The 14,220-nt window shown below is 48.6% G+C and overlaps 5 protein-coding genes across 5 annotated transcripts; 1 reads left to right on the top strand and 4 right to left on the bottom strand.

Annotated features, from left to right (window-relative positions):
* Positions 1 to 801: 801 nt before the first annotated feature.
* N7500_002949 (retropepsin-like aspartic protease) lies at positions 802 to 3,297 on the bottom strand (the record flags this gene model as incomplete). Its single annotated transcript, XM_056674095.1, has 1 exon — positions 802 to 3,297. The coding sequence occupies one exon, from the start codon at positions 3,295 to 3,297 to the stop codon at positions 802 to 804; it is 2,496 nt and encodes an 831-aa protein (XP_056534620.1).
* Positions 3,298 to 3,455: 158 nt separating this feature from the next.
* Positions 3,456 to 3,899, bottom strand: N7500_002948 (uncharacterized protein; the record flags this gene model as incomplete). The annotated part of the gene is made up of 1 exon (XM_056674094.1): positions 3,456 to 3,899. The coding sequence occupies one exon, from the start codon at positions 3,897 to 3,899 to the stop codon at positions 3,456 to 3,458; it is 444 nt and encodes a 147-aa protein (XP_056534619.1).
* Positions 3,900 to 5,491: 1,592 nt separating this feature from the next.
* On the top strand, positions 5,492 to 8,005 carry N7500_002947 (uncharacterized protein; the record flags this gene model as incomplete). Its single annotated transcript, XM_056674093.1, has 3 exons — positions 5,492 to 6,180; positions 6,271 to 7,066; positions 7,397 to 8,005. The coding sequence occupies 3 exons, from the start codon at positions 5,492 to 5,494 to the stop codon at positions 8,003 to 8,005; spliced, it is 2,094 nt and encodes a 697-aa protein (XP_056534618.1).
* A 2,497-nt stretch (positions 8,006 to 10,502) lies between these two features.
* On the bottom strand, positions 10,503 to 11,027 carry N7500_002946 (GNAT family N-acetyltransferase; the record flags this gene model as incomplete). The annotated part of the gene is made up of 1 exon (XM_056674092.1): positions 10,503 to 11,027. The coding sequence occupies one exon, from the start codon at positions 11,025 to 11,027 to the stop codon at positions 10,503 to 10,505; it is 525 nt and encodes a 174-aa protein (XP_056534617.1).
* A 452-nt stretch (positions 11,028 to 11,479) lies between these two features.
* Positions 11,480 to 14,174, bottom strand: N7500_002945 (putative GARP complex subunit Vps53; the record flags this gene model as incomplete). Its single annotated transcript, XM_056674091.1, has 3 exons — positions 11,480 to 12,220; positions 12,275 to 14,073; positions 14,132 to 14,174. 3 exons carry the CDS (start codon positions 14,172 to 14,174, stop codon positions 11,480 to 11,482), a joined length of 2,583 nt encoding a protein of 860 aa, XP_056534616.1.
* Positions 14,175 to 14,220: the final 46 nt, after the last annotated feature.

The raw sequence follows: 14,220 nt of genomic DNA, 5'->3' as shown, positions 1-14,220 counted from the left end.
AGTCATACGCACCTAGTTAGACTGCAACAGGTTCATTGAACATTGATTGATTGATTGATTGAACGCAAGGATCGAAGCTGTTATGGAGGCTCATTGGTCACGAGATAATATACGAGGTTATGCAGGGGAGGGTTTCTGATTCAAAGTGCTCTCATGATTGCCGTATATGGGCTCAGCCATACTCTGCTGTTGTATTCTGTATGTTGTTCTCCTCGTCCTGAGCAGAAACTCTACAAGGACATAAGATCATTTTCGCCTCCGCGAACTCATATTCTTCCTTTGGACAGTCATATCCCCCGTCGACTTCCGCGTCGACACATCCATGTATATTCGTCTTCATCAACACGGAGCGAGTGCGCCCAGGAACATCAACAGGCTAAGTACATGTATGCGAACCCATTCGAGTCAATATGTCACAGTGTTGGAAAAGTGCCAAGCAGACTCTGTGGGAGGTATGGAAATGTCAAGTTTGACATTCCTTGGATGCTCCATCCTCATTCAATTACGTACTACTACATTAGAAGCTGTTGGAGTGTAAAGTCTAGAATGAAGAATGTAAAACATGACGTTTCCAGGCCCAGGAATTCAAGTGGATTGTATCCACCTCATGGGCGACGTGTAAGCTTTCGGTTTGTGTCTTAATAGCTAGTTTGACAAACTACGTTCAATGTAATGCGAGAACCAGAACTCCGAGTACCCAGAATGCACCAACCAAGAGTCATATCAGAATTGAATAAAGGACGAAAAGAAACATGCAACAGGCATGGAGAGCGTTGACATGAGAGTGTCAAGGGAAGTCTCTCAAATTGCACCGTCGTTAGTAGAATTCATGCTCGAGGCATTCGCCGAAGGCGCGTGCGAAGGGGAGCTCGTCCTCGAGGATAGCGAATTACCTGGTATCGCTACTTTCATGGCGTGATATGCCTTCATGCGCGCAGAATGGTCATAAAGAAAGGCTTCGTACCGTTGTGTCTCTTGCTTCAGGCGATTTTGTCTTTCGGGTTCTGCAAGGGTTGATATCCCACGCAGTGCTTCGGTGTGTCTGTGTTGCTCACGAGCGGCGTCCACGTCCAACTGCTGTTGGAATGAAACGACAGGCGGTTTTGGTGGACTTTTACTTGGAGAATCCCTCTTGAAAAAGGCAAGAAATCTCCTCTCGCGTTTTGAAAGCCAGCTGACAAGATTCAGATCGGAGAAAGTGTCGGCGTTATTAAGCTCGATAAACGCTTTTTGCTGCTCTTTGAAAGCTCGGATTTCCAACAATAAATCCTGACACAGAAGGACATCTGATGTCAGGCCTTCAAGGATGAAGAACTGCTTCGTGTAAACTTTAGGCGTAGAACCTTTGGACCCTTTCTGAAAAACATGAAACCTTGCCGTAAATTGTCCAGAAATGTGAGCGATACTTCCATCAGCCAGCATCACCCGCTCGTACCCCGGTTCCGGTTTTCTGAGGACCATTCTATTCTTGGATGCCCATTTTGGCGACGCAAGGTTCATCTCAGCGCCTGTGTCAGCGTTCGCATATACAGGAATGCCATCAAGATAGCACCGAAGCCGCTGTTTAGCTGGGTTGAGATGGAAAATGCGAGGAAGTCCGAATGCACGTGAATTGGAAATTTTCTGCAAACGATCGTCATGCTTGGTCAAGGTTTTGGTGTCCCGTAGAAACTTGCGTCCCATGATGAGGGGCACGGCAAGAGTTGGAAACACCTTAAAGACTGCTGGAGCCTTGAGTTTGTTCGCTCCGCGAGCAAAGGTGAATGAGGACCTAACCAATCCGCAGCTGAGAACGCATCGCCCATTCGCTAGTTTAAACGTGGTAGGGTCAGGGTCTCGCTCAATAGTGAGTCCAAGCTGTAATACACACGCGGTTGATATCACATTCTCGTCTGCCCCGGTGTCTGGTATAGCATGCACCTTCTGGCCGTTGATTATCACAGGTAACGTAGCACTACCGGGCGAGTGGGGTTGAAATGGAACCAGTGGAATTGACAGAATTAGACTCGAGAATTTGGATAGAAGTGTCCCAATCGAGCTCCTAGAGAAATATTTGGGGGCTGGAGTGTTCCATTCAAGTATGTGAAACTGTCTTTCACTCGTTGTCATGAGCTGTTTCACGAGGGATGTGGAATACATCCCATATATACCGATACCTCTGAGCATCCATTCTTTGGCAGCCAGAAAGGAAAAAGTAATAAGCAAAGCGACAATTTCATCATGGCCATGTGCCCAAGCAGTCTCGTCAAGCCTGCCAACACGATATAACAGGATAATGGCTTCTGCAAGACCGAGACCAGTCTCGAAACTCGCAAGAGGAGAAGATTGCGCTGTCATTGAGCACCTGTCTTGGTCGTCCAGCAAGGAGATGAGTCTCTGTCCATATACTGAGCGGGCGCCGGTGGCGGTGACCAGAAAAGTGCCCACGCCCTCCAGTACCTTGGCTCCGGACAGGATAAAGGGATCCATTTTGGAGAGCATGGTCTGGGCCACGAGGACTGGAAAATCCTCAATCGTACGCTTTCTGATTGCATCCGACTCCCCCGTGTGGAAAGATTCGTCACACTTGACACCAAATCCCTCGATGAGGATGCCGTCGACGGGGATGACATCCCCAGGCTCAAGGCAAACCACGTCACCGACAAGGATATCACAAACAGAGATCAACATCGATTTCCCTGATCTAATCACCTTGATTTCACGATAATTTCTCGTATTCTTCGACCTTCTCGACTTAGATTCCTTTTGCCAGTAGTAGAGGCTGACTATAGTTGCAAATGCCGTAGCTGTAGTTATGTTAAACCAATCCAGATCTCCCTGGTAAAACTCCCTCACGAGGAATGCGACGGCGATAATTGCCAATCTGGCTATCTCCCAATCCTTGAGGGCCAGCCAGATCAGCTCCCAGAGAGGCCTGCCCGTTCTTCTCGGTAAGGAGTTGTCGCCAAAAACCTGCTTCCGATCGTCCAAGGACCTGTCCAGTTGCTTTCCACAATGTAGTCCGTTTTCTTGCTGCTGGGGAGCCCGAACCTGTTTGTTGTCGCTACCTGTGGTCGTGATTTCATCAAACCCAGCAGTGCCGTCCAAGAAAGTTTCATTGTGTTTGAGGCCATAGCGGATATCCGTCTGGAGACCCTTCTCCAGCCCGCGAAGCCCTCCAAGCGCATGAAACACAGCCAGGCTTTTGGGGTTTTTGAGCTTATTCAGTTGCCCCAGTTGCCCAGGAGAAAACCCAAACCTATTATTCCGGGCTCCCAAGTTGGCCGCATTACCGACGGTGATATTGGAGGTGCCCATGGTGAGCCCCTGGCGGCTGCAGGAAAGACCTCGCAGCTGGTAAGAATAGAGACACCACGATGAGTGTTGGTTATTGTTTCGGTCACCCTGAGGCAAGATTTTGATGGGGTTCGAACGAGCATGAGGTGAGAAATCCGTGTCTGAGAGGTATTCCATAATCAGCCTTGCTCAGCCTCCGCCAAGATAGCACCGCCTTCTTTGCCCCTCTTGAGGCTGTTGCTGCCACGAGAAGGCTTCTTGAGTCTCCGTCGCAAAATTCTGCCTTCAATATTTCTAGGAGGGGAGTCTGGCAATGTCTTTGTCCACCCAGAATGAGTGAAGACCCCGAGAAAGACGGCATCGAGGTACGGTACATCCAGGGCTTTCCATCCCTCGCGAACTTCATCGCCAGTGATCGAGACCACAGCGCTTTCATCTTCAAACGTTTCGATCGACTGTCGGCCCGCAACCTCCTTTACCTCCAAAGCGAGCTCGCGGAACTCGAATCCCTTCAAAACGAATACGATCGAGAGGACTATTACTCCACGAATCTCGGTGCCAGAGATGGCAGGCGAGACTGGGCAGTCTTCAAGAAAAGGGCAGAGGAGCCAGGTGGAGGGCATGAGGATGATGGCAAGCGAATGGAACTGGCGATGAAGATCCGAACAAGCCTCAAGGAATATAAGGAAACGCTTCTGCTGGATTCTGCACTTCTGTCCATGCGTCGACCATCAAAGCAGGTAAATGAGGCATTCAATAAGCACTTCTGGCATGAAGGGACCAGCAAAGAGCCTTTCCCCACCCTACAGGGGAATAGTAGCACAGTATACGACAATCGAGAGGATCTAGTGGCGCTTGTTCGACAGCCAGAGGAGGATCGGCTGACTGCATTCCTACGAACATACTGCTCAGTTTTCTTCATGGACGGTAGCAGTACGGAAGGGGGAAATCTTGCTTATATCTCGTCGCATCGTATCACGCTGGTGGCCGTGACTCTGAATATCATATTCGCTGCTACACTTCTCTTCGGGTCAATTTTGAATCTCTACTATGTGAAAGAGGAGGGAAAGCGGCTAGGAATCATTGCAGGCTACACACTTGCGTTCGCGCTGTGTGTTTCATTGCTTACCAACGCCCGTCGAGCCGAAATCTTCAGTGCCTGCGCGGCCTATGCTGCGGTTCTAGTGGTCTTTGTCAGTGGTGGTATAGGTCAATAATCAACACCTCCAGACTATACTTTTTTTTTTCGAAATTTTCCCTATTTCAAAGACCAATTTCGTAAACGGTTCACTTAATCCTTTATAGTGTCTACATTTAAGTCTTATTGTCTTATCACAGAACGTTGGTTTTCGGGCTATGAGACGCAGGCCAGTTTCCAATCAGCTGATGTAGGTCAGCCTCGTCTACACAGTACTCCGTACAGTTTTCTGAGGAACAAGCTCAGTTACTGACTCCGTGACTGGTACTTCACGCTACCTTTTTCTCCACACTAAAAGCCTGTGCATCACGAAGCGATGAGCGAAGGAGATACGACGTGGAGGGCCTACATTGCGTATCTCGTTCTCAATCCTACAGGAAGTTCTTGGGAGCCGCATTAGCCCTGGGATAAGTACAGAGACTCCTGGGAGAACCCTCGCTCCTTCTTGCTTTCCAAGGCTAAATTTCAAGGCAATAGTAGGCCTTGGCACATGAACGAGGCAAGTTAATGCATCCGCCAAATGTGATGGTTGCCTTCGACCTAATCAGTTGCCGTCCACTCATTTCCTGGTTTTGCACTTGGCACATTTATGTGGCGCTTGCATATGCCATATATGGTTGCACTCCGTCTGATAAACTCAGCCCCGTGGGGTTTATTTTTGGTAGTTTCGGAGGGTGGGGGGGTGCTTCTTATACACTAACGTTCTTTATCTGGGCTGCGGCAGCCTCCAGAGGAAAGGTACGATGAGACGATGCTATTTTGTTTGACCTAAAGTATTGGCCTTCTATTGTTGACCCCTTTTCTCTAGGTGATCCCATCTGGCTATTGAGAAGTTTTGTGTTTCAGCAGCCCAACTGGTTGTTTGGATATTTAATCAGATCTAGCGAATTTATTCGCTCTCTCACTCCCAGACTACTCCCCTATTCTTCCCCTCTCCGCTGCATTCTAGAATTACACTCTTTTTATGGCCCACGGGCCTCTTGTTCTCTCTGTCTTGATTCATACAGTGACCTCATAATGAGTTCGAGAAATAGTCTCGAGATGAGGTGTCTAGCCGATACGGTGCTAGCAAACGAGAACGATTCTCTCCTAACGCACGTCAACAGAACGGAAAACACCACATTGAGTCCGGCAGCAACCATCACGGACGAGAACCGGGACGGAAACGATGTCGGAGAATATCCTACGGCCGACGAAACCTTCGACAATGCAGACCAAATTTGTCTTACATACGCGAGCAAAAAAATACTAGGTCAATACATTCCCGAAATCAACGAGGAGCATGTGCGGTCTAAAACACGCAAGAACGCCGCATCCAAACGATCCAAAATGCTTCGCAACCAGTTTATTGCGGCAACTGTTATATGCGTGGCAAATATAGTCCTACTAGTCTGTGTTTGGGTGTACTTCCCGCCGGATTCACGGGGCATTGGAACCCTACGCATGAGCGACTGCTCTGAGATATCATCTATCAACAGCGGGATACATGTCATTCTCAACGTAATATCCTCCCTATTCCTTGGTGCTGGTAGCTACTGTATGCAAATTTTGGTCTCACCATCTCGACGGGAGATGGATGGAGCGCATGCTCAAGGCGTCTCGCTCGATATTGGCATACAGAGTTTTCGCAACCTACGTTGGATCAAGCGGCGCAGAATATTTCACTGGTTAGGACTCGGGATTCTGTCAATCTGTTTGCATCTATTGTGAGTTCCTTTGGATGTTGCCTACTGCCAGGCGGTAGGTAAATATGACCTCGGGAGTGTTACTGACCTATACCGTTCGCTTTCTTCAAGTTGGAACTCTCTCTTCTTCGCCTCGACCCCAGTCGTGAGTTACGTTTCAGCTACAGTTACAAGCGACTTCCGGGAAGGGCATGATTGGGCCTTGGATCCTCTTCCAGATTGGCTTTCTAAATACGCATCTACACGCGACTGGACCCCAGTGCTCGAGTTGTACTACCAGGTGACCAATTTCACGCGCCTAAACAAGCGAGACTGCATGCTTGAATATATCGACCCTCTCACTCCTAAGAAACCCTTGGTTGTTGTGGCATCCAACATCACAGCCGCTGAGAACTACGGCAACACACTTATCAGTGGTTTAATTACAGAGTATGATGTTTGGAGTCGGTCGCCCTGGTGGATATGTTCAGCATATAATCCCGGCTACAAGTCTTTATGCTCCAAAGAATGGGCCGATACCTTTATTGACGACTGGGTAGTCATCACATATACCCACGAAGAGAAAGATAAGCCTGGTTGGCCTTTCGAAGTGAAGATCGATTACTGCCTTGTCGGTGCCGAGAACGCCAACAGCCCTCAATGTGGCTTGCACTATGGAACACAGGTCTTTACTGTCGTGAGTGTTTGCACATTGCTTCAATGCTACTTCATTTCGCTTGTTTGGTGGTCGTCTCGCACGAAAGCTGGATCCTGCCAAAGTGAGAGTACGATGGTCTTGATGGGTGATGCTATCGCGGAGTATTTAGAACATCCGGGAGATGTGTCAAGTTCACAGGCCGTTCGTATGCGCCAACAGGTCTGGTGCCCCCAACGCCGGCTTTCGTGGTTCAAAGCGGTTAGCCGCAAGGTATGGGGGATATCCCTGACATTGTATGATTTACGAACACCAGCTTTATGTACAGAGGCCAAAGCTAATGGATGAAAAACTAGATTGACCATCGGAATAGCAGCACCAATGGCTATATTGGTCGATAACGTCATTTATTGGAAACCTCGGGGCCTTGATCTAAGCATACCGACTATTATCAACCTAGGATTTGGCCTCAATCCTGACTTTATCGGCCTAGGTAGCGAAACACGCAACTATACCCTGGTACAATGTGTCTTTCTTGCGAACGGTGTCCAGCTTATAGTCAGCTTTCTCTATCTATTTTATAACAACATCTTGACGCATCAGCTTGTCGGCGACCAGTGGGTGCGATTTTTACACCCAGATGGAAAGAAGTCACTGCGCGTTTCTACGCCGACTGGAATGCAGCGCTCGTCCTACGTACTCTCCCTTCCTCTCACATACTCAATCGCCCTCATCATCGCTATGATAATACTTCACTGGCTTGTGTCTGAAAGTCTGTTCGTTGTGCAAACCATAGGCTTCGATACCAACGGCAAGCTATTGGATTCCTCGAGCTTCAGCGGCTCAGTGGTCGGATATTCATTACTTCCCATCGTCCTTGCAACCATATGGGGAGGTGTCATGGTGATAGGGCTGCTTGTCAATTCTTTCGCGCGGAATCATCAAGACGTGCCACAAGAGTTCTTGAAATGGGGATCTAGCAGTGCCCATATCGAATCTCTGTGCTCCAGACCAGACGAGGACTATGATGCGCATCTGTTCCCTCTAAGCATAGGTGTTGTTTCAGATAGTCTCCCAGGAGGCATCAGTGGTCCACCTCGACTTTCCTTTTCAACAGATATTCATTTGCGCTTACCTCAAGATGGAGAGGTATACATGCTTCCCGCAAGAAAAGAAAAACGGTTTGAAAAGCCACCTGGACATAGGCAATAATTTTGGCGCATCTGCTCATCGAGCAGGGATGAATAATTGGAAGACGGTACAGGAGTGTGACGGTTGACGGAGGTATGACTGTGGACTGAGCGATGAGGAGATGGAGGATGTTTGGTGAACAAGCAAACATGGCGATCATGGGGAAACATATCAACAGAAATCCTCCATGATTCCGATCCTTCTTTCTTTCTCTCTCTAGCCTTAAGACTTTCGTCCGCAGGTACCGAATGGATTTGTCTTTCTCGATTGGCCTGTAGCAAGGAGCACAAATGTCGCCAGAATCTTTTTGCTTCTCGACTTTTCGCAAAGTCGAATCGTGACGCGAACGGGAAGGCGCTTGTCAGTGCATGGATTACTTGGCCTCTTAAAAGATGCTCAGCGCTCCTTAACCGCGTTAAGAGTCAATATTTGAACTATATCATCCACAAACCCCACCCTTTCCATCGTTTAGCCAAGCCGCCTGCTCTTAGATAGTAAAAAAAAAAATTATAGGTTTTCTTTTGTGATCTAGCTGTGAGAACGTTTACGAACCAGAAAGTCAGCGAAGGCTCTTCAATATAGCTATGATAGGCTTACCTCGCTCATCCTATTCTATTCCACGCTTATTCTAAGCTTTCAACCTTTGAAGATGATGTTCCTTCTGTTAATTCATCAATAGACCTCATAGGAAGTAGAGAGACCAATCGGCCGTCCTGGGTAGTTGGGAGTAGTGAGCTTTGATACTCGAACCACACAAAGGTCTCTCTCACCTGTCAGCCAAAATTCCAAATGGAAATGCCACAATGAGACCTAGAGCAAGTCAGCGTCGGACATCCAGGGTGGAACCAACAATTACTCCTACGTACCAACCACCGCCTCCATAAGAGGGATACTGCCATTGAGATAGGCTAACTTGGACTGAATCTTATCAGTCTTGCAGAGCTCTTCAGTTGGGGCGCCTTGAGCATATCGATTGCAAAGGTTTGTCCTCAATAAGTCGCGTTAGGGGTACACCGAGAAAGGCCCCCGCAACGGACAGGCAGAAGACGACAGTGGACAACCAGTAGATCGATAACCATCTCGTGGCTTTCTGCTCCCCAAGCAGGGGGGTAGTCTCAAGCATTACTAGGGAGTGGTGGAAGATGAGAAAAGGGGAATGTTGGCGAGTCAAAGTCAAGGACGCTAGTCAGCGTTTGAATGCAACGCTGATTGGAAATCAAAACGCTTCTTAAGGATTCAGCGTTTGAAGATAAATGAGGATTTTCGATCGGCGGAAATTCTTAAGGTTCACGTCAATCCAATTCAATGAGTCCCTCAACTGTTGAGGTTGACTGCCCTTGTACTCTCTTCCATCTATTGAATATCGTTTTCCCCCATGAGCTCCGCCATTACTGACCCCCAAAATCCACTCAAATAAGTTTGGTCATTTATAAGTGCTTTCAAGCTTTGAGAAAGTTTGACAAAAGCAGCAGAATGCACGCTCGTTCTTGTCGGCACCTATTGTGAAGATGAACAACGAAGAAAGACATCTAAGAGTGTTAGACTAGATCAGGACAAGGTTGCAACAAGCTACGTACGTTCTGAACGAACTATCCATTTGGAATGACGATCACCCCGAAAAGCAAAATTTAAAATACTCTTGGAGGAGCGATCAATATCAGGAGTTCTTTGTAGTATTGGTTAATCACCTTGGGTTAGGGCGATGTGTCATGCATGTATTCGATGAACTCCTGGCGCCTCCCCTAGGATTAGGTAGACAATGCAATCAAATGATCGCAACCCCTGGGAAATACCTCGACTCTATGTTCCATATCACGTGGTATAGGTCCTAGATTTGACCCACTTTGCCTGGGACCTTATTAAAGCTTGAGACATCGCAGTCATCCAGAGCTATACAGAGGGTTCTGACATTTCATACATTGTATACACTTTCAACAGTTGCCCAGTACTTTCTATACATTATAACCTCAAGGAAATACCAAGATCCAAACAGTGAGAATACTATATATAGTATTCTAACATCAGCACGTGACATATACCCTCTTTCCCGTCTAGGAAGCATATGTTCCTATAACTTCAAGATCAACGCCAACCATCCGACACCCCACTCAGTGGGTCAGTGGGCTCATTCAAAACATGCTGATAGCCCCAGCTACCGGCATTCGATCTGCCGAGGCCACGATCATCAAGATATTCCACTTAAGCATTCCCGACCCCTAGGGGTTGGGCGTGGCCCAGGCATGGGTACTGGTATGGCCCTTCTTCTTTTCTGATAGCCATGTGTGCAAATGAATATTCATAGCCATGGAACGTTATGTCTTTTTTACTTTACTACATGATACTATTTGGTGCAGACCTGAATTACTCTGACCACAAATTCAAAGTGGACTACATCGCAGAGACACGGAAAAGACTATCTGCAACCCTTTTCTTCTTGTGTTGTACTCGAATTCTTACAATGCTCTTTTCTTTGCTTATCATGTAAACAACCATAACTATGTACATAACAACCACACCCTCACAAATCCAACTCCCAACACTCCCCAACAAGCTTCTTCCCAAAATCCTCATGTTCCTCAGAACTAACAAGCCGATACCCCTCCTTCGCATACAGCCTCCTAGCCGAAACAAGAACATTCTGCGTCCAAAGCCGAATCCGCGCATACCCCTTCTCACGCGCAAATCGCGTACACTCCTCGATTAACGCACGACCAAGTCCAAGGCCTCGCGCACTGGGTTCAACAAGGAGAAGACGCAGCTTAGCCGTGTTGACGGCTTCTGGGTCTGGGTCTCGAATGAGAAATACACAACCCAGGAACTCGTCGTTGCGCTCGGCGATCCAGCATCGGTCTGTAGATGCGTCATAGTTGTCGAGGAAATCGGCGCCGATTTTGCTTACGAGCGCTTCCATTTTTGTACCCCAGCCGTACTCTTTTTCGTATAGTACTGCATGGCGGTGGGTTACCCAGCCTATATCACCTGGTCGGTGTGCGCGGAGGGTGTATCCCGGGGATTGGGGTTCTTGGGTTGCTTGGGGAACCATTGCGGCTGTTTTGATGAGTTGGTGTGTTGGCTTGGGAAATGGATAGGTTGTGGATGACTAGGGAGCAAGTCGATATAGATATTTTATCGTAGAGCCCTTCCTTATCGGGACATGTCATTGGAAGGGCGTAGACCAAAAGAGAATATTTTCGAAGAAAATTGACCCACTAGACGATAGATTGGATTTTGATATGTGGAACTGAAAAATGTGAAATTATATCCAAAACAACGCGGATGTGGCATTCAATGCATGATCCAAGTGGTATGCAACTTGCAAAACATGAGGTCAAGACAGGGTGCCTTGAGCATACATAAGCTATACACCTTTGGGTATGTAATGACCCGAACAAACTAGCTAAAACAACAAAGAAAATTTCTACAATGGTATCCACGGCCGAGTCAAGATATAACCAGAAAAGAAACAAAAACAGAATGAAAATAGGTGAGGAGGACCTACGCCCCATCCTCAGTGCTCCGTCCGAACCGGTTTCCAAAACCGCCGAGATCGCGGCGGAAGAATTTGCCAATGTTCTTCAGGTTCTCGTTGAGGTTTCCGGTGGCGCTTTCTGTCGGCGTGTGTATGTGATTAGATTGTAGGGTGGAGCTGGCTAGAGAAGGAGACAAGGTGCCTGATGGGCTGGTCACGCCAGGTGTGGATGTAGCTGTCCCGGTAGCCCCAGCACCTAGAGTGCTTAGACTGGGGTTTCCGAAGCGGTCAACGCCATCTTTGGCGGCGGACATGATGGCAGACCCGAGCATGGAAGCGTCAAAACGGGAGGGCATGACTGCGGCAGCTGTGGTGCCGAGACCTAAGCCTTGAGATACGGAACCAGTGGCGGTGGCAGATGGTCCTTGGAGAGAGGCGAGGATTGGGTTGCTCTGCTGAAGGCTAGATGCATAGCGTTCTGATGCACGGTGAAGCTGGAATAGCTCCACAAGGTGGTTTTGTTCTTGGCGGCTGCGGATGCCTTTGAGATCGAGAATTTTGCGGAAGTTGTTGTTGTTGCGGTCGGCAATGTGGATAAGGTAAGCTTGTACAAGAGCTTCCGGTGGTGACGGCCGGACCTGGAGGGTTTTGAGGAGAGTTTCGATTTTGAAGAAGCTAGCGTTGACACGCTTGACAAAGCCGGCGGGCGCTGGAGCAGGTAACAGGGACGTAAGGCCGCTCTTGAGCGCATAGGAATCAAGAAGCATCTGCGAGTGGAGTTAGTACGATATATCATGGCATCGCAGAGGAGGACATCATACTTGTTCTGCGCCGGTTTCTGAAAGCGGCCTGCATTGAAAGACATTGCTAATGAACTGGCTCGATATAAGCTCCACCAGGTGATCGGAGAAAGCACGCGCATATTGTTGTTTATGTAACAACTTTAGAATTCCAGTTGCCTTCTCCTTCGTCCGGGAGAGCATCTCGCCCACATATGAGCTCTGATCACTGACTGCCTCGATTTTAGCCCAAGGTGTATTGCGCATTTCGCGCCAAGAAGGCTCGAGATCGACTTCGACTTGGCGCACAAGGCCTCGTACAGCAGCGGATGCAATCCCCATGAAAGAGTCTGCCTGACTTTGCAGATCCACGGATTGCTTCAGGTTCTCATCCAGTCTGCCTCTAATTTTCTCTTCCAATTGGTTGCAAGTGGTGTAGCAGTAATCAGCAGTATTCAAAACTGAGACGTAATCTTCCACCGAGGGCACCCTAGATGGCGTGTGAACTGTTGGTCGTTCGCTTATATAATTGAGAAGAACTTGCTGGGCATATTGGTCCAGATATTTGGCGAACACTTTGGCCAGCTCCGCCAGACTACCACCAGTCGAGAGCTTGGCACACTGCTGCAAAGCGTGCCGATAGAAAGTGAAAAGCTCAGTCGATGATGAAATCACAACATGCGAATTGAACTCCTCCTCATCCGGTACTTGGAGGGGTTGTTGGCGGTACTTCGGTATCAGGGCTGCAAGTTGTTTGTCTTGGGCCTCGACCCAGACACTGAGGTATGGCTCGAAGGCCTCGGAAATTGACTGGTTGAATACGGGCGGTTCGGCAGAGGCAAATGTATCAACAGATGCACGCGATGAAGGGGCAAAGCGACGCTCAAGAGAATGCTCGAACTCAAGCGTCTCTTGCAAGCACGAGAGGAGCAAATTGACATCAATTGTCTGTCCGCTTCGTACAGATCGGGATAAAATACCCTTAAAATCATCTCGTGTACCCTCGCAGAAGACATTGGCTAGAACCTCATTTACTCTCCACGAAGGCGGGAAGATGGCCGCATTCTCTTCGTCGTAGATCTTCAATATGCGCCGGAACCATGAATATCGGCGGGAGATATTATCCAATGATCCAGCCTCCTCGTTGTTCCGGAAGACCTGCCGGTACTCACGAAGCTGTGTATTGCAATACCAAGTCACCAGTCGAGACCGTGCGTGTTCACCCAGAGCATCTGCGACTAGACATGACTCCGCGAGCATCGCGCGCTTCGGGCCCACCTCCCCCTTGGCGAAGGCCAGCTCAAAGTCCTCGCAGACCTGTTCTTGGAGGTCTCGTTGTATGTCAGCGACATTCCGACTGAGCATTGCGATCTGGTCAATCGATCGGTATGACTTGAAATGGGCCATAAGCTGAATGACAGCTTGGAGTAGCTGTGCACATTCTCCATATTGCCGCGTCCGGCTGAGAGCTTGGAGTTGGTCATACGCCGTCGTCAGCATCTGGAGGCGCTTGAGCGCCGTCATGGACAGTGTGAGGTTCTTCTTTGCGTTGTCTAATTGCTTGATGTCGGCTGTCATGTCGGTGATTGACTGCTCGGTCTTCATCGCGCGCTCACGCACGTCGTCGATCTTTTTAAAAAGCTCCGATAGGTCAGCCTTAGCTGCCTGAATTCGTTCCACGCTATCGGCATTGGAGGTGACCTGCTCCTCCACGAGCATGCCGATGTTATCGTCAAGCTCATCTTCGCATTCGTTTAGGGCGTCGGATATCTGAGAAACGGAGGAGAGGGTGGATGGATGGGAGAAAACGGCATTCAAGTGTTCAATCGGATCGTAGTCCACTGGACATACCTGCTGTGTTAGCATATACAGGAGCACGAAAGGTCAATTGTTCCGCACCCGCATCCAAGGCGTCGACGCTTGGTTCCTCGTTTGGCGACATGTGGCCGGTGGTTTTGGCAGTGATCGTCATTCCACCAGCTCGCCAG

Source organism: Penicillium coprophilum (genome assembly GCF_028826855.1).
Source record: "Penicillium coprophilum strain IBT 35676 chromosome Unknown utg000002l_segment0_segment1, whole genome shotgun sequence".
Classification (NCBI taxonomy): Eukaryota; Fungi; Ascomycota; class Eurotiomycetes; order Eurotiales; family Aspergillaceae; genus Penicillium; species Penicillium coprophilum.
This window is presented reverse-complemented; position numbering and strand designations above follow the sequence as displayed.